The sequence below is a fragment of the Perissodus microlepis genome, chromosome 8, assembly GCF_051167445.1.
Source record: "Perissodus microlepis isolate ML-2025 ecotype Zambia chromosome 8, ASM5116744v1, whole genome shotgun sequence".
In the NCBI taxonomy this organism is placed as follows: Eukaryota; Metazoa; Chordata; class Actinopteri; order Cichliformes; family Cichlidae; genus Perissodus; species Perissodus microlepis.
Genome location: NC_140468.1, coordinates 22,601,446 through 22,622,677, shown reverse-complemented (window position 1 = coordinate 22,622,677; position 21,232 = coordinate 22,601,446). Strand labels below are relative to the sequence as shown.

The 21,232-nt window shown below is 40.9% G+C and overlaps 1 protein-coding gene across 1 annotated transcript in view; it reads left to right on the top strand.

Annotated features, from left to right (window-relative positions):
• The window catches only part of cacna1g (calcium channel, voltage-dependent, T type, alpha 1G subunit), a 310,938-nt gene that overhangs the window by 215,689 nt on the left and 74,017 nt on the right, over positions 1 to 21,232 (top strand). The window contains exons 16-21 of the mRNA XM_084938287.1: positions 7,319 to 7,412; positions 8,321 to 8,502; positions 9,559 to 9,897; positions 10,036 to 10,215; positions 10,526 to 10,626; positions 17,647 to 17,770. Coding sequence (XP_084794413.1) covers positions 7,319 to 7,412; positions 8,321 to 8,502; positions 9,559 to 9,897; positions 10,036 to 10,215; positions 10,526 to 10,626; positions 17,647 to 17,770 — 1,020 coding nt within the window. The remainder of the gene's footprint in view (positions 1 to 7,318; positions 7,413 to 8,320; positions 8,503 to 9,558; positions 9,898 to 10,035; positions 10,216 to 10,525; positions 10,627 to 17,646; positions 17,771 to 21,232) is intronic.

Below are 21,232 nucleotides of genomic sequence, written 5' to 3'. Positions count from 1 at the left end.
AAACAGGAAGTATGACTGAGAAGGGAATGGGTGAAATTAGAAAGACAAAGAAGCACAGAAAAGAAAACAAATAGAACTGAAACACTGCAAATACATTACAAAAACTACAAACCATGACAAAAATACCTTGTGCAAAAATCACATAAAAGTCTGCATTATGAAACTGGCCGGGTAGTCAGTTATTATACACAAGACTTCCATCCAGCAGAGGGAAGTTCAGTGAATCAGCTTTTAGTTCGTCCAGCTGACGGATCAGCGAGCTTGGTCCGTCCATTGTCCATCCAACCCTCTGTTCACAAGAATCTCTGCTTCTCCTAGAGTTTTGGTCAAAACGTACACACAGTGATCAACTAATGGGTCTTCGCTCAAATTTTACTCAAGGCCTTGGTCATGTTTGCCATTTATGGGCACTTTAATATTTTCACAATACTCAAAACACCTCGTTGAATATTGGTCTGATTTGAGTCAAGCAGCAATCACCTAACAGGTTTTCGCCATAGACAGTATAAAAGATGGAGGTAGCTACCGTTATGTCAGCCATTACCCGAGATGAGTGTTTCCAACTTCACTATCTGCACTACTGTGACAACAAGCAGTGGTTCTGGCTGCTCAACCACATGCTAATGACTGATGATTGACAGCACATTTGCCAATGAGCGTGCATGTTCATTTTGAGACATGGTGTGGTCAAGATTTACAAAAAAAGACTTGATTTTTTAATCAGTATGACCCAGAATAAGTGGCTGAGCAGTAAAGCTGAAAAGTGCTTACACAAGATCCATCATTTAGGACCAGAAGTCTTTTTGCAACCACAGCATTCAGCATTTGGTGACCTGAGATAGAATGCATGGTTGTTTCTGTGGTGGATCATGAACCTGATGAGCTTTTATGTTTGTTTTTCCTTTTGACTTTATGTTGAGTCATTGTTTGGTCACCATGCTTTTTCACAAAGTAATGTTTACTTCTGTTTTCTGTCTAACTGGTGGACTGACCACTTAGACAGAAAATATAAATTGGCTGAAAATATAAATACTGATTGCAAAAAAATATTTGAGGAGAAAATATCTCAATTAAAATTAATAATAGAAAAACAATTGACCTGAATTCTCAGCTAAATTTGTAGATGTTAGCATTTAGTTTAAGGATTTTAATTACAAACTTGCTAAAATAAATGTGGTTTTCAACAGGCTGCCAATAAAAAACAAACTTTTAAAGTCATGCATAACATAAATATACTTTTTTAAATTACTTTTTTTTCACTAGCTTATTCTTCCATAGATGTGAGTAGTGTTTTGGTGTTACAGGACAGTATACATAGTATACATAGGCAAAGGCAAATCTGATTCTGTGTGATGTACAGCTGTGGTAGGCTACAAATTTTGTGGACACGAGCACACACACAAACACACACATACACGTAAACAATTACTCCACTTCCTCCTATCAACAGCCACCCTCCGTTTCCCATTTACACCCTTTTTGAAGCAACATAATTGAGATCCCCCGTGTGCTGCCGGTGTCTATTATTGTCCGGCTATCAGCAGCAGACCTGGTCTGGCCCATCTCCTGCTCCCACCACCGTGCCCAAATTGGGGTGGCTGAGTGTAAACAACCTATCCAAACAACCAATTTCAGGACCAGGGATTTCCTTCGAGTCCACCCCCCCGCTTTGGTTTAAAGCTTTTATTCCCCCCCTTTCTTATCCCCAATGAAACCTTCATTGTGTAATTCTTGGTTAGAATACCAGATGCACAGACGACACCAAAATGCCAAAAGAGCACAGCCAGGAATTAAACCTGCAATCAGCCAGTAATAGCGTTGGCTATTTTAATGAAAATTTAAACATTGCAAAATTTTCTATCTACAGGATCCAGATAGATGATAATCTGAAGATTAGCATTGTCCAGATCTTGCTCTTTTGACACGGGTAGGGAGGACTGCCCTTTTTAAGTTACTTTGTCTGTATTGACCTGCTAGTGCCACCTGTAGATAAATCAAAGGTCATGCTGCTGCAACACAGTGATTAGATCAGACTAATGTTGCTCTTCAAGTAATGTTTGCTGCTGTAAAAACAAGTAACATTTGGATGGCATTTTTAGGTTATTACATAACAAAACTATTGAAGTACCTGCTGTATAGGAATATGCTAGAAAGATGGCACATAACAGAAAATTAGTACATGGAAGACAACATATTTCACTATAAAGCACCAGAATGATCTGTATGATATGTTCCAGGAGAAATCAAAGCAAATGTTCCATCAGAGCTCACCAAGATCTTTTAGAGTTATTTTTCTATAGTCTCACTCTTTCATCTCTGGAGGGTGATGAAATCATACAAGATTAAAGCCTGAGGATCAGTGCAAAACAAAACAGGAAAAACTTGCAAAGATTCATCTTGTTGACCTCACTGTGTTTTCTGCCAGTAACCAAATTTATGTCTATCCATGCCTTCTAGATATCTTCTATTTGATTTTATATGCAAACCTGGCCTCTAGATGAAATGGGAGGGCATTTAATCACACATACTTTGCACTGTTTCATTCAGTCCTTCGCACTGAGAAATGTTGCACCTGTGCAGTGTAGGAGTCGTGGATGTTGATGCTGCGGTCGATTCCTTTAGGTCATCTTTTCGTTTTTGTGCCTGGACCTGCCAGGTCTGCTCATTTACTTCTACCTTAAAGCCAATACAGCAAAACCCTTGGCTTCCCTTTTTCTGTGAGTAAACATCTAGACACTCTGCCATATTGACCTTTACACTGAACAGAGACTGCAGGTACAAGCTCCTAACTTAAAACTGCTCACCAAGAACAGAAGCCAAGACCAGTAGCACACGTACTTCTTACCTGTGAGATACACAGAGAGAAGATAATACTGCACACTGCGCACACACCATCTTTTAGTGCTGACGGTCCACTGGCTTTGTCCAATCACAGCTGTCCCTTCTGATTGATTGCATGTGGTTTGATGAGCCCTGTGGGAAACAAGCTCCTGCAGCGGTTAAAACAGATTTTTTTTTTCTTTTTTAAATTTATGTGTGGTGATAAATTGTTGTGGGTGTTGGCTCTGTGTTTGGTTTAGCGGTACGTCTGTGTGTTGGTGGATGTGTGACAATTTGTCTGCGGTTTAACGTTTCTGTTCAGACATTTTTCGAGAGCAGTGCTAAACAAATGTTAGCCTCGGTCTCTTTGCTCTAAAAAACAAAACTACTGGTTCATACAAGGCAAAATATTCAGCAACATACTCAGACCAACTAATCAGAACAGTTTAGCATCAAACTCTGAATGAAAAGGCTTTAAGGCAGGACTTAGTAAGCGACAGAAGTCACTTGTATCAAAATTACAAGATGTTATCTTTAGAAGGTCAGAAATGGCCAAAATGTAGGAAGATCCTTAAAACGAATTATTAAAAGACAAAAAATAACAAAAACAGTACATGCTCTAGATTTCTCTTTCACTGGAATTAGGTTGGAGGGACTTTTTTATGAAGGAGTATTGGGCCACCTTAAAAAAAGGATTCTTTTCATTATTATTGTTCATTTAAGAATAAAGTGGAAATACTACTTTGAGAAATACTATTTTAAAGCCCATTTTTAATCTTTACATTTTGAAGTCAATACGTGGAAATTTAATTTGTCGTTTCAAGTCATGACCACTATACCCACTATAAAAGGTCTTCTGTAGATGAGTTACCCATATGGAAAAGATATATATAAATCTTATAAAGTTTGTATCTGTCTTGTGTAAAACTTGTATGAAAAGCATACAAGAGTGAAAACAGATATAAGATCCCTTTAAAAATTATATAAATGAAACTTGTATGTTTTGGATACTTACTAAAACAATATATGAAAGTAATGAGAAAGTGGCCACTTTCATGAGTAAATCATATAAGCCTTATATGATTCACTATATGAAGTAGGCCACATCTTATGCAAGTCTTTACTATTGCTTTTCCATATGGGTAAGTACAGTTAGGTATAAGGATGTTGAAAGCTGCATGTGGTCAGAAGGAAAAACTACACAAACCTGGAAGAGCTAGCTAGATTGCGCAAAAAGAAATAGCTGGCAATGGACAGATGCAAGGATATCAATGGTTACACTCTTGTGCAATAAAGAGGGGTATGGTTTATTACAGCAATAACAGGCCAGCTGATCAAGTTGTTTTGTTAACTCATCTACACAAGTCATTTTGTAGAGCAGTGTTTCCCAACCACTGTCTATGTGCCGCGAAAAACGATCAGGTGTGCCGTGGAAGATTATCTGGTTCCACCTGATTAGTACTCGAAGCGCCAGCGTGAGTAATGGGCAGAACAATTACATTCTCTACCACTAGAGGGCAGTACAACTACCTGCTGTAATGAAATGGGTTGCCAACTGCCAGTAAAACACCAAGAAGAAATTACATAATAGTCATGCTGTGAGTGAGAAAATGCAGCGCGTAATAGCAATAAATAAATATTTGAAAAGAAAAAGTAAACAATCTGACCTGGGTCCTGGAGAAAATTCCGACCCAGATGAAGGCCGTAGTACGAGTAGTGGTCAGAAAAACAAAGGGACAAACTGAACCAATTCCGCTATACCTGGTGCGCGGGGAAAAATGATCAATATGCTGTTTGTGACATTTTTGTTTGGTGGTGTGCCGTGTGATTTTTCTAATGTGAAATATGTGCCGTGGCTCCAAAATGTTGGGAAACACTGCTGTACAGAGTATACCAGCTGAAGCACTTGTTAGTTGAAACAAAAAGTGTAATGTCAAAATTTTGACTTTATTCTCAAAATATTCAATAATATTGAAACCCCACCATTTTGTTCCCTACTACTCCGGTGTCCATAACAGTTAATGAGAATGTAAAACAATAACGTAACAGTTTGCAAACTGGACCCTTGAAATTAAATACAGAAACATTACTTACTACTATTACTTTGTAACACCCTATAAACTACTGAAATCAAGGTCAAGCCTTAAATGTAACTTTTAACATCTTGTTTTTTGCTCTATTCATTGCGAGGAAGCTAACTAAACTAAATGTAGACAGACATCTTGGGTCTAGTTAAAAGGCTTGCAGCTGCGTTCTTTATAACTTGAAGGTGACTGAGGTGTTCACAATATCGCTTACCTTAAAAATAATTGCTACGATTTCTTGCAACTGGTCACCTTCTCTTTTGAAAAAAACTAGTAGACTGACTTGATCAGTTGATTGACTTGATCAGCCAGCACCCAATAACAAAAGCTTCTGTAAGGTTGAAGGAGCAATTCAGACATGAAAAAAAAATCATGTTTTGATCAAATCATTGTTTGACTTTGGGTCTAACAGGAAGGTACAAGTGGCAGATAACCCAAATCTATGAATAATATGTTTTAGGGGAAGAATGGAAAACGATAATGTTCCAAACTGGACCCTTGAAATAAAATAAAGAAGGATTACTTACTATTCTGACTTTTACTACTACTACTTCTAACCTGTGATAGCTGTCTGGCGTTTAACACAGATATTAAAGTAAAAAGCTAATAAAACAATGACAGTTTTATCCTGTTTTTTGAAGTGGCTATTCACCTGGGTAAAACCAAAGCCATTATCGGTTAACGCTAGTAGGACTACTGCAGAAGTTTCCATCCATCCATTCATTGTCATAACCACTTATTCAAAAATAGGGTTGCAGTGCAGCAGATGGCGACAGTTGGGGTAAACCCTGGAAAGGTTGTCAGTCCATCACTGGGTTAACGCGTAGATGGAGAACCATTCATCCCCACGCTGACACCTAGGGTTAATTTAGAATCATAAGTTAAGCTAAAATCCATGTGACTGGACTGTGAGAAGAAGTGACTGTACCCAGTAGGTGCATAAATTCTATTGTGATATGTTGATATCTGTTTTTAGAAATTACTGCTACTGTAACTACCACATATCTTCAGCTTCACGTTTCTTTCTGCGAGACAACAAATGAAGCACTCTAGATGCAGGAACGTGATGAGCAAGGTAACAACAGAAGACTGCAGTAGCCCTCGACTCTCTTTACATATTTTCCCAATCCTTTAGGACCTTAGAACTGAAGAAGCTTCTCGGATGAGAGGTGAAACGTCTTCAAGTAAACTTAAAGAAGTCCAGACGCTTTTCTTTGCAAGCTCCTTTGACTACGATGACCTGGATGACTGAGAACCTTCACAGACCCAATCCTTTAGAGTTTAAGGGAAATCAGTCTGGGGTACAAAATAGTAGATTTAACTGCAGAATTAAATGCAAATTGGTCTCTCAAAGATAGCATACCCAACACTCCCGCAGTAAACAAATACAATGTGCAATATATCCATTCCTCCTTTGTTTCTCTCCAATACTCATGGGAAGTATCAGGAAAGTAATTTGTTAGTTCAAAAGGAGGTGCATGGTGATTAGGTCCTGAGGCTTTTCTGCACACAGTTTATTCACTTTGCTACCACAGAGGTCTGACTCACTGGGTCGGCATTCTATTAATCCAGCATCCACCTGGCACCCTCACACATATTAATGGAGTCTTTGGGCTCTGGTGTAGCACAACAAATACAAACAGGGACGCTGAGGTTCAACTGCAGCGGATTTGTAAATAGGAAGCAGCATGTGGCAGAGGCTAGAAGAGAGTAATTATAGGAGCTCGTGAAAAGTCGGTGAAAGACAGAAAGGACAACTTCAAAGACTGTAAATAAGGAATGATGGAGAACAAAAGAAGAGCAAAACTCTTCGGCTGTTCTGATAAAAGTCAAACTGTTTTAGTGACTTATAGAGATGCTACAGTGGACTATGTTTTATGGAATTTTGCGTATTTGTATGTACTTGTGAAAACCGTAGAACCAGCAACCACACTGAAGCTCTTAGCTGTTAATGAGTCACAGCAACTCCAAAGTTTTGAACTCATATTCCGCCCAGGTTCTCCTAAAGACAAAAAAAGCTTCATGTTACTGTTTAACTTTCAGTTTTTCAGTGTGGTTTCTCTTTGAACTCTATCACTTCTCCTTGCATGGCAACGCTTTACTCCAATGACCTTCCCCACCCGTTACCTGTGAACGCCCGTCTCCGGGAGCACGAAGACCACACCCCCACCCACCTGCTTACAAAGAGAGGTTGCTTCTACTGACTGATCCGCAGTCAGGTCTGAACCAGAACTGACGTTAAGCAGAAAGTAGAGGTAGCTGAGCAGCGATCTGTGTTTAGAGGCAACGTCAACCCACCTGCTTTCTCTTAAATCTTGCAAAAATCCCCCCAGATATTTTCACAGATGTTTTGGGGGGGTTTTCTGTAACACTTTTGTGTGTGCTTTTTTTGTGTGCTTTTTTTGTGTGCCAAGGGTGATGCTTCTAAATCATGCTCAGAGATTGATTCCTTTGCACGAAGCATGGAGGACGTCAACGGCAGCAAGAAGGATTTATCGGCCTCTGCAGGTGAGGCATGTCCATCTGCTGTTCATACAGCATGTACACAGACTACATATATTGATTTTAGCTCAACGGGAACAATTCAGTTCAAGCCTGTGGGATTCATTTAAAGCCCCTATTACGAACATTTGTTTAAACACCCGCCATCTGTGTTTGCATTTTTCCGTCTCCTATGTTTGCTAGACTCCTGTGGATTACACACTGTTGCAATTCTTTAAAAATTGCACATAAAGGTTTGTGATACAGCAGTAAGTTAGGCCTCAGGCATTTAAAAAGTACCCTGTGAAAACATTCCTCTGGCTTCTCTATGTCTGTAGTCTCCTATTGTCAGTCTCTTCTCCCGCTTCCGACCACTCTCGGTGGGCACGTGCCCGGCTGTCTCTCTGCACAACATCAAGTCGGCAGATTGGCCTCATCCATAATTCCTCATACCATCCCCTCTAATTAGTGTTTGCGAAGACTGAAAAGCCCAGTGGATACACTACTATATGTATAGAGTACAACTCCCAGATGTACTGTATCATCTCCCCTTCAGCCCCTTCAAATGCTCTGTGTAAAACTGCTTACTTAGCTGGAAGAGCCTAACATCTTCTAGGCCTCGGATAAAGTTTCAAAGACGGAGGAATTAGCGTTATTAAAATTGCATTCCCCTGCACGTCATGCATTTGTGTTGCTGCCAAACATAATATTCTCTCCTACGCATCCCATAAGATTAATGCCCTCTTGAAATATTCATGTTGCACAATAACAGTAAGAGGCATATTTTTGTTGTTTTTTATAGTCACTGTATGACTGAGGGTGTACCACATTTTCCCCTATTCCTGCTTTTTCTCATGTCTTTATTCAGTTTATCAATTTCACCACTGTAAAGTGTTGTTTTTGTCCTCTTTTTTCATTCACTTTTCTTCTACTAGTAGTGCCTGCAAATGGTCATGTGGACCTGAAGTCTAACCTGACTCCACCGCTAATTACCCACACTGCTGCCACCCCCATGCCTGTACCAAAGTTGCCCGTGGGAGGTGAATCCAACCCGGGTTATGAGACTCGTCGAGGCAGCAGCAGTTCTGTAGACCCAGCCTGCTATGACAAATCACCGGTTTGTGTATTTATTTAATATTCTCATGTACAAACAAAAGGGTATGCCAATTTTCATGTAATAATCATGGACTGTATTTAAAACAGCTACTTTGACATCACCCTTTGGCTTGTGGACTGCTATTTAGAAACATAGTTTAAGTAGCTAGCCAGTGCTAAGAACTTAACATCTGATTGTTGGGTTTCTCTGTATTAGTGTACAGTCTTTACCTTATAATATTAACCTACTGCTGACTGTTGTTGTGGCACAAAGTTAATGAAACTGAATTTATTTAAATTGACTCAAAACTATACTATGTACTTGTTAAAAGCTAGTTGGCTTGGTTAGCAACATGCTAGACTTTGTTACTAGCTAGCAGAAAAAAGGCAACATCAAGGCCCCCAGTATGTTGCTTGAAGGCATAATTTAGCTATACACACTAGCCCCGATATTTGTGCCAGTGTTAAAACATGCTCATTAAAATGAAAGTCTATGGCGTTTGACAGTTTGGTGGGGTTGAAGTGAGCCTCTAGTGGCCGTTAGAGGAAGTTTAATTTTTGATACCACCCTATGTTCATTTTGGCTTCCTTTTTAAACCTTTTGGAAGTTACTGCTGGGTAATAATCCAGTTCCAAGTTGTCACATAGCTATCAATATCACATGTGTTGTGTGATAAATGCCAGAATTTACCCGTTTCCTGACAATTGTTTCCCCCAGAATGTGCGTCTAAAAACATTGTATGGTCTAATGATGTGTGGGGTCATAATGATTGATGATGATTAATAAAGTGTGCCAGTCTCACAGTCAACTTATTGGTACCACTGCTGCTCTTTATTTGACAAACTGATGACAACGATGAAAGACTGACAGATTATGTTGATGCCTACGTTTGCTCCTATCTATCTGTCAGCATGAATCTCACTTAAATTCACCTCACGCAAAGCCTCGTCGGTTGTATTCAGCTGGCTTTATTTGCATAACCAAAGCACTAAGCCACCAAATTAAAACTGCACTATGCAGTTACACTTGTGACTTTTTTTTACCCTCCTCCCGTTTGTTGCAACCCTCCTGCTCCAGACCAGTGTCCGAAGCTCTTCCCCTTATGCCCCATGGAGCTCCGGTAGTGGCCGGACAAGCCGCAGATCCAGTTGGAACAGCCTGGGTCGTGCTCCATCATACAAACGCCAGAAGAGGCAGTCCGGGGAGCGACGGTCGCTTCTGTCGGGGGAGGGTGGCTCAAGTTCAGAAGACGGGGAGGGCGGAGGAGAAGGAGGTGGTGGACTGATGGAGGAAGATGACACATCACTGGCCAGGACGGACTCCATGTCCCAATCGCAGAGAGGGCCCAGGCACAGGAGGATGGAGTCAGTGGAGACTCGGAGCTCAATGGATTTGCCACCTGATGCTTTACTCCAGGTAGACCGCTCTAACAGTTATCAGTTTAAACCTCGTACTAATTGTTAAGATTCATGGACAGTATGACACCTGACTGGGAGTCGTAACTTAAAATTAGTTTCCATAGTTTTTTATTTACATTTTTTTCACCTCGTGTAGGTGCCCTACCGGTACCGCTCAGCAAGCATGCACAGCTCCAGACCCCCCTCCCTGAGCCATTTGCGGCCCCCAGAACACAATGACTGCAACGGAAAGGGATCTCCATCAGTCCTGGGTCCCACACACGTCTCGCTGGAAGAGAACACCGAAGACGAGAACGCAGAGGAGGAGGTGAACCTGGTCAGTCACCGTGCAAGTGGGCTTGTTCTTATGACTGGTTTTCTTGCAGGTCTAAGGCCAGATAATTGTATAAGGTTAGCAATTAGGCTAAAAAAGTTTATTAGAATTTTAAGCAAAGGCCAAACTGATTATTGATCGGTTAAGCATGTTAAAAGTCTACAAATAAATTTGCATATATTGCATATCTAATTCTTGCCTATTTCACTGGACCCTGTTTATTCCATTGCTGTCTATGATACATATAAACCAAACAGGGTTTGGTTTGTGCAGATGAATAATAAATGCACTGTGCACTTTTTACTCTGTGCAGGGTCGTTTTGCCAGGTTGTTCCGCTGGCTGGAGAAAAAACAGCCGGCATGGTGTAAGCAGAGAGATACCTGGTCGCTCTACCTCTTCCCTTCAGAGTCAAGGTAATGTTCACATCTCCGATCACCTCCACACTTATAGATCTTTGGCCTGCCCTCTTGTTTTTCTGCCATAAAAGTATCTTTTTTACATATTCATCCTGGGCACAGAACGCTGTTGTTCCAAAAGGAAGATGCTTATAAGCAGCTTTCTACTGTCGCAGCCATCAGCGTACCAAAAAAAAAGATTGAAACAAGTCTTACCATTGCGTCTGACTGACATCCCATGATGCTGACTAAAATGGCAAAGAGTTTTTTAACCGCACTGCGACCGCATCAGCATTTTTTTCCCCTCTGCCGATATCAGCGCCTCTTCCGTCCTACATTCTCGCTTCAGAAGTCTCTTTTATCTGCACATTTCTGCCATGTCAGGGGGTGAGTAAGCGGGAGCAGAGGGAGGAAGGGAGTTTCTCCCTCTGAGTGCTGCATGTTATCTTGGCCACGTGCTGAATCTGTCGCTTCCCTCCCCTTCTACTTCGCCCCCTCTTTCCTCACTCCTCCTCCCCTTCTGGAGCTTTGATCCGAGCGTCTCTGCTGTCTGTTCAGAAGATGTGGCTGCGAAGGCAACACCCTGGCCCCCAGCCTGCTGCCCCAGCCACAACAACATGCTAATTAAACATCCCAAAACAACCCGCCATGACAGGAGCTGTATTTTAGCCAATTCAACTCAGAAGATGCTTTAATCTTTTGCTGTGATGGTTTTAATTTAATGATGAATTTGGAAGCATAAGGGGAGTGTTAAAGACTCAGTAATCTAAAAAAAAAAGTTTAAATAATATCTATATATCATACTCATGGTTACTGGTTTCAGCTTGTGTATTTATATGGTATGTGTATTTTGTGTTTTTTCCTGCAGTGGTATCAGGGGGCTGTGTTTGTTTGGCTCTGACTGAAATCATTGCTGTATTTTAACAGTGTGCCAGCTTTAACACCACGGGGTTGTGCACTAATTTTGACGTAGCTTTTTAATTACTTTGCAGCAATTTATGCCTCAAATGATCCACATTTATCCAAAGGTTTTTTTCCACCTAAAATCTTTGGGCTTTTTTTGTTACCGACGAGTCAAATAGCTCTTTTTGTATTGGAATTTGATCCACTTGGTTCACTAACATTTAAAATGACAAAAAATATATATAATTATTTTATTTGAGCTAATTTGTGTGAATGTAACCAAGTATGATTCAGGCACAGGGCTTTAAGGGAGCAGATTTACTATGCAGAAAATTCTGGTATTTCTTGCTTTCTTCATAAAGTGAACAACAGTTGATCCTAAACTCAAGTTATACTGACTGATACATTATTTAAACAAAACACTTTATCATATGCTTTAAATTAAGATCGAAAGCTAGTGTACGTCCATATTATTAGAGATAATTTCCCATCTGTTCAGTGTTGAGAGCTACAGTGCATATGCGAGTCTAAAAACTGTGGCTGGTTCTCCTCTCTGTTGGTCATAGCTTATAATTTAGAAAAGGTTAATAAGAAAAGCTCCATGTATTCTGCTCCTGTTGGAGTAGTAAGAAAACTGAAGGAGCTTGACTCAAACTGGACTTCTAGCTGGCTTTCAGTCACAGCGGGCTGCGAGAGCTGGCCATCGTTGAGAGTGACACCGAGGACATAGGCTCAGCGTGGCGCCCATTCTGGCCTTGAACCACCGCAGACGCCTGCCTGTGCTCACAATCACATCAAGAGACAGCAGCACGGCGGGAGGCCAAACTCCAGCAGCTTTCACATGGGCCCAACTTCACCTCAACCTGCCTTTTGTGCTATGCTGTTGTTACTGCCGCTACTGATGATTACTGCAGGGGAAGTTTTTAATGAGTGGAGGAGTGGGCCAGCTGTGCAGGCAGACTGAGGTACAGTCACAGCGATTAGACATGTTCGCGGTAAGAAAGAACAGTGGTCTGTCAACATGTGGCCCAGAGATGTGCAGGGCCCGTGCGGTACCCCGTACAGACTGTGATTAAACCCAAAAGAAGTCTGCACTTTGTGGGAGAACTGACACAGATAGTGAGATACAGGCAACAATAGAAGAAACAGGAAGCAGGGAGCAGGTTTTAAAATTCCTTTAAATAGTGAAAGCAATGATGTGTGGCTCGTTTTTTATGTGTGTGTGTTGCCGCTTTCCATTATCAGGAAATATGTACCCGTGCAGGTTGAAGAAAATGTTAACTGTTCCCAGCATCCGTCAGCTCTTTCCAGGAAGGCAATCATCCAGCACACAGGAAGGGATGCGGTTTATATCTGTGGATTCTTTGGAATGCACACAAGAAGAACTGAGTAATTAGTATAAGTGGATTTTGTCTTTTTTAGCTACAAAGAGGTCATGAAAAATTAAGGCAGAGGGTGGAAGCGGAGCAGCCAGTCTACCACCTACACTGTTAAAGTGGCAGGGGAATTATGAGAAGTGAGTGCAATTTGTAAAAAGGGCATGAACAAAACACTCAATTGACAAAATTTACAAGTATGCTGAAAAATATGAATTTTGAAGCTGTGAGCAGAATTGAGTTTATGTCCAAAACATAATAGTCATGTGAAAAAGAAGGTTTTCACAGGGAGAAACTAAGGAAGCCCTTACTCTTTCCACAGAAATTAAGAAGTTAAGTACCGTAGTTTTCGGGTCATAAGCCGCTACTTTTTTCCCACACTGTGAACACTGCGGCTTATACTGACGTGCGGCTAATGCATTTTTTTTTTCATGAGGCCAAAAACATTTTGCCTGGTAACAGTAGACCAATAAAATTGATAAGTAGTATATATACGGTATATATTTTTACCGGTTGTTAAGAGACGTTGTAATGTTGTTTCTGCACTGTTCCGTAAAAAAACCATAAGCAACGTAATTTGTGTGTTACTGATACGTATGTGTACTTGAAGGTAGCCGTGTTACAGGCGCTGTTCGAGGAAAAAAAGCATTTGCAGTATGTATTTTTGTATGTTACCATAACGTTTATGGTAACATAAAATCTACGTCATAACATATGACGTAACCAGAAACCCCTTCTTAACCCTGTGCTGTAAACTTCCATGTCAGTCACTTCCATGCCAGCGCCGACCCGCTACATTTCTTATCTGAAGTGTCTGGAACAATGTCCTTTGGACAGATGAGACCAAAGTGGGGATGTCTGGTCATAATGCACAAACTAATTGAACACCCAGTGAGTGTCAAGCACGGTGGTGGAGGGGTGATGATTTGGGCTTGCTTTGCATACATGGGACCTGGATGCCTTGTAGTCACTGAGTGAACCACGAACTCCTCTGAGTAGCAAAGTATTCCACAGTGAAATGTGAGGTCATTGTTCTGACAGGTAAAACTTGTCTGAAATGAGCTCATGCAACAGGACAATAGTCACAAATGGACCAAAAAACGACCCAGTCAAAGCCCAGACGTCAAACTCACTGAAATACTGTGTCAGGATCTTAAGGGCATAACCGCACAAATGCCTGCAAATGAAGAAAAGTGAAATGAAGCATTGTAAAGAAGAATCCTTCCACAATGACATGACAGACTGTTAATGTCATACATATAAAGGTTACTTCAGGTTATCAGTGCTAGGTGGTTCTGCAAACTACTCAATCACACACCGCACTTGACTGTATTTACAGTGGTCCCTCGCTATAACACGGTTCACCTTTCGCGGTCTCGCTGTTTTGCTGAAATTCTTTCTTTTCTTTTTTTTTTACAGCCCATTTTGTTCTGCGTACTGATTGGCTGTAGACCATTGTCAATCAATCTCATGTCGTGTCTCCTGTACAATACAGAAAGTGTTCAGCAGTGTGACTCTGAAGTGTCGTACTGTATGTTCGTAGGTTTTCTCAAACAAATGCAAAAAATGTCGACGAAATGTTTTGCACCATCAAAGGCAACCGCGGGTGCCTTTGGTTTCATTCTGTAATACTGGACTTATTTTTCTAGTTTTGAACTTTGAGAGTGTTTAAACAAGAGAGAAAAGTGTGGAAATGTTTGCGCCTGTCAGAAAAAAATGTTTGTAAAGTGTGTAGTGAGGGGTTTTACAGCCATAAAACATCTATAATAATTGTACAAAAATAAAGTTGGCTACTTTGCGGGTTATTTTTAGAACCTAACAACCGCGATAAATGAGGGACCACTGTACTGTGTTGACGAGATATCAACTGAAGCTGAACCTGAAAACCAGTTTGTACCACAAGTTGGAGTAATAAACCGTGTTAACCTTCATTTCTTGTACATTCTAATTAACAATGGTGGCCAGTCTACAGAACCATCAACAGTTTCAGGGGATTAAAAAAAAGGACTTTCAAAGCTTTATAGAAGAGAGGAGTTTTCAGATGCTCTTTGTGACATTTGAAAAGCTAAAACTAACTGCAATGAATAAGTCAATGATGTCAGCTGTCATTTAAAAGTTCTGATGCTAGAAAACTCAAAAGGTCAGTAAATATCATCTCAGGGCAAAGCGTCAAGCTCGCGTCGAAATCCTGTCATAGAAACACCAAGATGTCAGCGAGTGTTTCGACCGGAGCATTTTCCACTTCATCTTGTAGTGGCAGGTTTTTTTTTGTTTTTTCCCCCTATTTTTAGTGTGCATTTTGAAGAAGAGGAGGTTATTTGACTTTGACATGAAAGTTCACATCCAGAGAATGAGCTCTTCTAACATCAGAGGAGGAGCTGCTACGCCACTTTAGGAAAACACACAAACTCTTTATCATTAAGCCTCTTGCACACAGATATGAAATACCACAGCCTGTACGACAATGAATAACACACTCGCATACACACGTGCCACACAAATGCAGCAAGTGTCGACACAGCGATGCTTGTATTGCCAAATAGAGCCTGAAATCCAGATCTGAGCCTCACAATATTGTCCTCTGCTGTACACTTCTGCTGATACGAGGCATCAAAGTGGATTTGATGCACAGTTTAATCCCTGCTGCCATACATAACAAATGTTCCCTCTTTCTCCCTGCTGTCACGAACCGAAAGCCACGAGAACCTTTTCATGTTGTGTAATGAAAGCAAGGCATAATTAATGACTCCTAAATCTACAGCTCTTCATTACAGAGTTACTGTACGCGAGACAAGCGCTCTTAAATTAAATGAGATTGTTCATTTCTTATGAATGCCCTTGTGCGGCACATAGTATTATTCCAGGTTTTATAGAACACACCTCCACTAGCATGAGCAGAACCATTTCGTGGCGCTTTAAGACGTCTACGCCAGTGCAGTTCAGAGGAAACACTGCACATTTTGCTCCAGTGTTTGTACATCAGAGGGTTTCCCAGACGAAACACACTTGAAGTGCTTGTAAAATGTGACATACTCTTACAAAGTCAATGATCCAAAATCTCATCAGCTCAGCTATTAAATAAAATCAAAGTCCAGCCGACTACAATAACAACGCTACATGCACTTTGATATATCTGTAATAGCTAACGTATGAAGCTGCAGTCTTTGCTTATTTACTGAAAACTGTTTCTGTAGCTGAAGAGGCTGATTTAGTTGCTGGTTTGTTCCAGAAGTCAATGTGGGTTTTTTTTTTAAATTTTACATTTTATTTATACAGCGCCAAATAACAGCAGCAATCGCCATAAGGCGCTTTATATTGTACTGTAAATACAGTAAAAACCCAACAATCATATGACCCCCTATGAGCAAGCACTTTGGCAATAGTGGGAAGGAAAAGCTCCCTTTTAACAGGAAGAAACCTCCAGCACAACCAGCCTCACATAGGGGCAGCTATCCGCTGTGATGGGTACTGTATTTACACTACCTGTTTAAGTTGTTAAGGCTGCTGTTTTTTCATGTGCCACTGCAGTATCAATAGATATCTTAGTTGCAAGATTAGCAGCAGCTGGTGTAGTTGCTGAGTTGGTGTTGTAGGTTGCAGGTACTGCTATATTTTTTGTTTAGTGTTGGTAGTTTAGTTGCAGAAGGTGTTGCTGTAATTTTAGTAACTGATTTACTTTGATTATTCACTGTGATTAGTTATTGGTGTTGCTGTAATTCCTGCAGTTGGTTTACTGTTGATGGAATTTGTGATGGATTTGCAACATACTGTTAAAGGATTTGCCATAGTTCCCATAGCTGGGTAAGTTTCTTGGATTGCCATCTTTTGTTGCCGTAGTTGCAATGGATGATTTTTTTCCATGAGATGTTCTGTTTGGTTCAAGGTGTTGCTGTAATTTTAGCACTTTTTTTCCTTGCACAGTTGGAATTGTAAGTTGCGTTTCTATTATAGTAATTCCAGTTGGTGGTATTGGAGGTATTGTTGGTTGCAGGTAGTAAAGTAAATTGAATTGCTTCAGTATTTAAAGGTGTTGCCACATTTTTTGTACAGGTTTTGTTGCAGTTGCAGTAGCCAGTTAAGTTTTTGGGACTGCAGAGTGAGTTGCTATGTTTGTTTTCTCTGTTTGGCTCTAAATGCAGTACAGGTTGGTTAGTTGCAGATGTTGCTGTAATTCCAGTTGCTGATATAGTTGAAAGAGCAGCCATGCCTGGTTGCTTAAGTTGCTGCGTTTGTCATGTTTTGTTCTAAGTATTTCTGTAATGCTTATACATTTTTTTAAACTGTATTATTTATTATTATTTTTAAATGTATTATTGTTCTTATCCTTATGTTGATTGCCGTGTGTCCACAGTTAGATATAGCGGGTTTGTCTACCTCCGAAGCACTGTGCTCGTGGGGCGATTGTGGCTCAAGAGTTGGCAATTTGTTTTGTAATCGGAAGGTTGCTGGTTTGAGCCCCGGCTCGGACAGTCTCAGTCGTTGCGTCCTTAGGCAAGACGCTTCACCCACTGCCTACTGGTGGTGGTCAGAGGGCACTGTGCTCGTTTGCAGGCTCAGAGGAGAAAGGAAGCAGACACTGCCTTAAGGTAGTGTTTAAGGCAGTCATGTGACAGTGAACAATGGCTATACTGTGGATGGATTGGAGGAAATGTCCTGTTAAGGAAAATAGGACACTTTATGTACTTTTACTGTATATGCCAAGCCTATTTCCTCTCTCACAGAAATGTCCATTCTTTGCTTTTTGCCTTTTATTTGTAAGGTTCCGGATCCTGTGCAATAAGATCATCACCCACAAGATGTTTGACCACATCGTGCTGGTCATTATCTTCCTCAACTGCATCACCATCGCCATGGAGAGGCCTCGAATTGACTCCAAAAGTGCTGTAAGTGTCACAACATGTCAGGTAGGTAGGTAGATAAAGGAAGACAAAAGGGAATTCCAACCTCTGCTCAGACAAACACGAACGTCTGGAAAGAATCAGGCGTGTAGTTTTCTCTGTGCAGAGAAATGGAGTGGAGCATAGTGTTAACAGGGAACCACTCCTGTTTGACTGCAAGCCAGCAGCTTTGGGTAATCTGTGCTATACCCCTGTACCTACTGCACTACATCATCAACACCATCACCTCTTTCGCTAATGTGCCATTCCCCTCAAAGAGAGGACTGGCTGGATGCCTTGCAGCAACACAAACACACACCTAACTCTGTGTCCTTTCCAGCAATAACAGCAGAACCGGGCCCAGAAGTTCCATGCATAAACACAATAATTATCACTGTTTGATTTTTTTATTTTTTTTTCCTTCGCTGGGCGAGGTGTTCCACGGATCGGCCTAATTGCAGTTCAGTCTCGCTGGAACGTGGCGTTTTGCTTGTTTTGCGAATGAAACACGGAGGAGACAGCGCTGTCGTAATTGATTCAATTATCCGTGGGCTGGTGTACGTGGCTAATGTCCAGGAAAGGAGATGTTTAACAAATGGAGGCTGCCTCCACAGGCCGCCCGTTCTCATCAAGGCAGAAGGAACGCGCACACATACACAAGCATTGATTTCTCCCCTCTCACGTCTGCGAAATCCAGCGCAGCAGCCGCTCTAGGATTCACATCAGAGAGCAGTATTTTCAGATGCACATATATTTCGCCAGCTTCCTGCCGTGGCCGCCATGTCCGGCCTGCACCCAGAGGTCGTTATTGAAATGAGATGGAAATGTATGACGCTGCAAGCAGCCTCAAACAAGTGAATGAGCAGTCATTACAGTTGCGAGCTGCGATGCTTACTGCTACAGACCTCATTTACCTGGGTGGTCATTGCTTGATGCCATTTGTTTGTCTTTGCGGGTTGTTTTGAATTAATGAAGTCGACTGTGAATCGGCTTATAACATCCAAACATGTATATTTTATCACTCTGCTACTCTTTGAAAGTACCTGCTCTACATCACCCCACTGCACCAACTTGACACAACACATGTAATTTACTTTAAATAGAAATGTCAGAGATAAAGCGTCTCAGTCACAACATTTTAGCATGGAATGCACGCTACATAATTAGTTTATTGTCCTGGAAGTTATGTCACTCGCATTGCATTTGGCTTGCGGTCCATTACTGTTTTGGTTTGGTGCTGTGTGTTGCCTGGATACTGTCGTCCTGTAGCTCAGTGGAAATGATTGAGGATGATTATAGCACCTATTATGATTTATTATTTCTAATTGAGCTAGGGGACAATGCATCACTGTCTAAAGCTCTAAACTGAATTATATCAGCGTGAACAGGATTATATACGATCCATCGAAGTTTTCAGGGGCCGCGTCATCGCTCCAGACCACTTTAAGATAGAAGTGCCGCTAGACACAAAGAGAAATGCCAGTTTCTGCCTTTGGTTGCTGTTTCTCAGCACAGGCAGATTGATCCACATTGTGTTTCAGCACTTTTACCAGCTGATTTTACAGCAGCCCCTCTGAAACGTACAACAACAGTATGTTGCTGGGAAAATACATATCTAGTGCTTTACAGTATAAACAGGTGTAAATGGTTATAAACAGTTAATCACTGTGAAGTATATGCAAAATGTAGCCTGAATTAATTTGTCTGTTTTTTTAAACTAGGACAATACCACATTTGTGACACTTCTCATATTCCCTGGGCTGTATGTTTAATGAACTACACAGCCACAAAAACCTTTAAGAAGTACAGAATTAAGATAGAAGCGGTGCTATACACAGGATGTGATGAAAGATTTATTTTTTTATGTGCATGACTACACGGTGTTCATTATATAACTAATGATACTGAGCTCCTTTAAAGAAAAGAAAGGCACTGAACCTCTAAAGGGCTTCCAGTGTAAATCACCTACTGAAAGTGTTTAGTAATGGGTTTTGCTTTTACTGGCATATGGCTAAGCAAAGTACCTCTAGGTCATAGCTGGCTTTTGCCACTATATTTAGCATTACTTCAAACTGGGTCTGATTCCTGGGGCGACCACACTTGTGGTCAGGCAAACAAGATTCCAGGTGTTGAACTGCGAATAACAGCACCACCACCACCACCGGAGATGAAGGTTAAGAAGCAACAGGGAGGTGCTTTACTCCTATTGAGGGTGCCCGGATTCCTGTCACTGTCCTGCCTTAGGCTAAAAATATATCCAAGATGTAGAGAAATAGACCCAGAGAACATACATAGACAAAAGTGTATTGTCTCATCTTTTTTGATGATATGATCAAGTGAAATGAAAGATGACTCATCTTTGTTTTTGCCATTTAGCTAGCTTAAATGACACTGGTTAATTGCAGTATTGCAGCTAGTACACTATATTTAGCCTGCCTGTATATCGCCTTTATTTAGCTTGCTATATTTGTTTCAGCTTGGCTCAAATGTGTATATACACACATTATGAAAAAAGTGGAAAGTTTACATAATTGTTTCATGCTAGCTTAACTAGCTGCTAATGGAGTATTACGTCTGCTTGCCTGGTAGAGCTCCTGCGTTTACAGGTACTGTCAAACATTAAATGTACATCAAAAAGTGACATGATGAACTGCACGTTTGAGAGTATGTACATGACTTGCTTTTCAACCATAGATTACATTTTCATTCAGCAAACTTTGATTGAAGACATATTAAAACCTATGCTAAATATGACCTGTGTGATAAAATCCGCGTGAACTCTGTCCTGAGAAGTTGGTGTTGGGTGGTAGGGAGCATTACAGCATTTGCACAATTGATACGACTAGCAAGATGTGCATATAAGTATTTCATAGGTATTTTTGATGTAATTACATGCCAAACTACAGGGTGGGCCATTTATATGGATACACCGTAATAACATGGGAATGGTTGGTGATATTAAAGTCCTGTTTGTGGCACATTAGTATATGTGAGGGGGCAAACTCCTCAAGATGGGTGGTGACCATGGTGGCCATTTAGAAGTCGGCCATCTTGGATACAACTTTTGTTTTTTCAATAGGAAGAGGGCCATGTGACACATCAAACTTATTGGTAATGTCACAAGAAAAACAATGGTGTGCTTGGTTTCAACGTAACTTTATTCTTTCATGAGTTATTTACAAGTTTCTGACCACTTATAAAATGTGTTCAATGTGCTGCCCATTGTGTTGGATTGTCAATGCAACCCTCTTCTCCCACTCTTCACACACTGATAGCAACACCGCAGGAGAAATGCCAGCACAGGCATCCAGTATCCGTAGTTTCAGGTGCTGCACATCTCGTATCTTCACACCATAGACAATTGCCTTCAGATGACCCCAAAGATAAAGGTCTAAGGGGGTCAGATCGCAGCAGTAGCTGGAGTTTGTAAGGGTGCCATTTTTGAGTAGCTAATATCTGCCAAAGGGA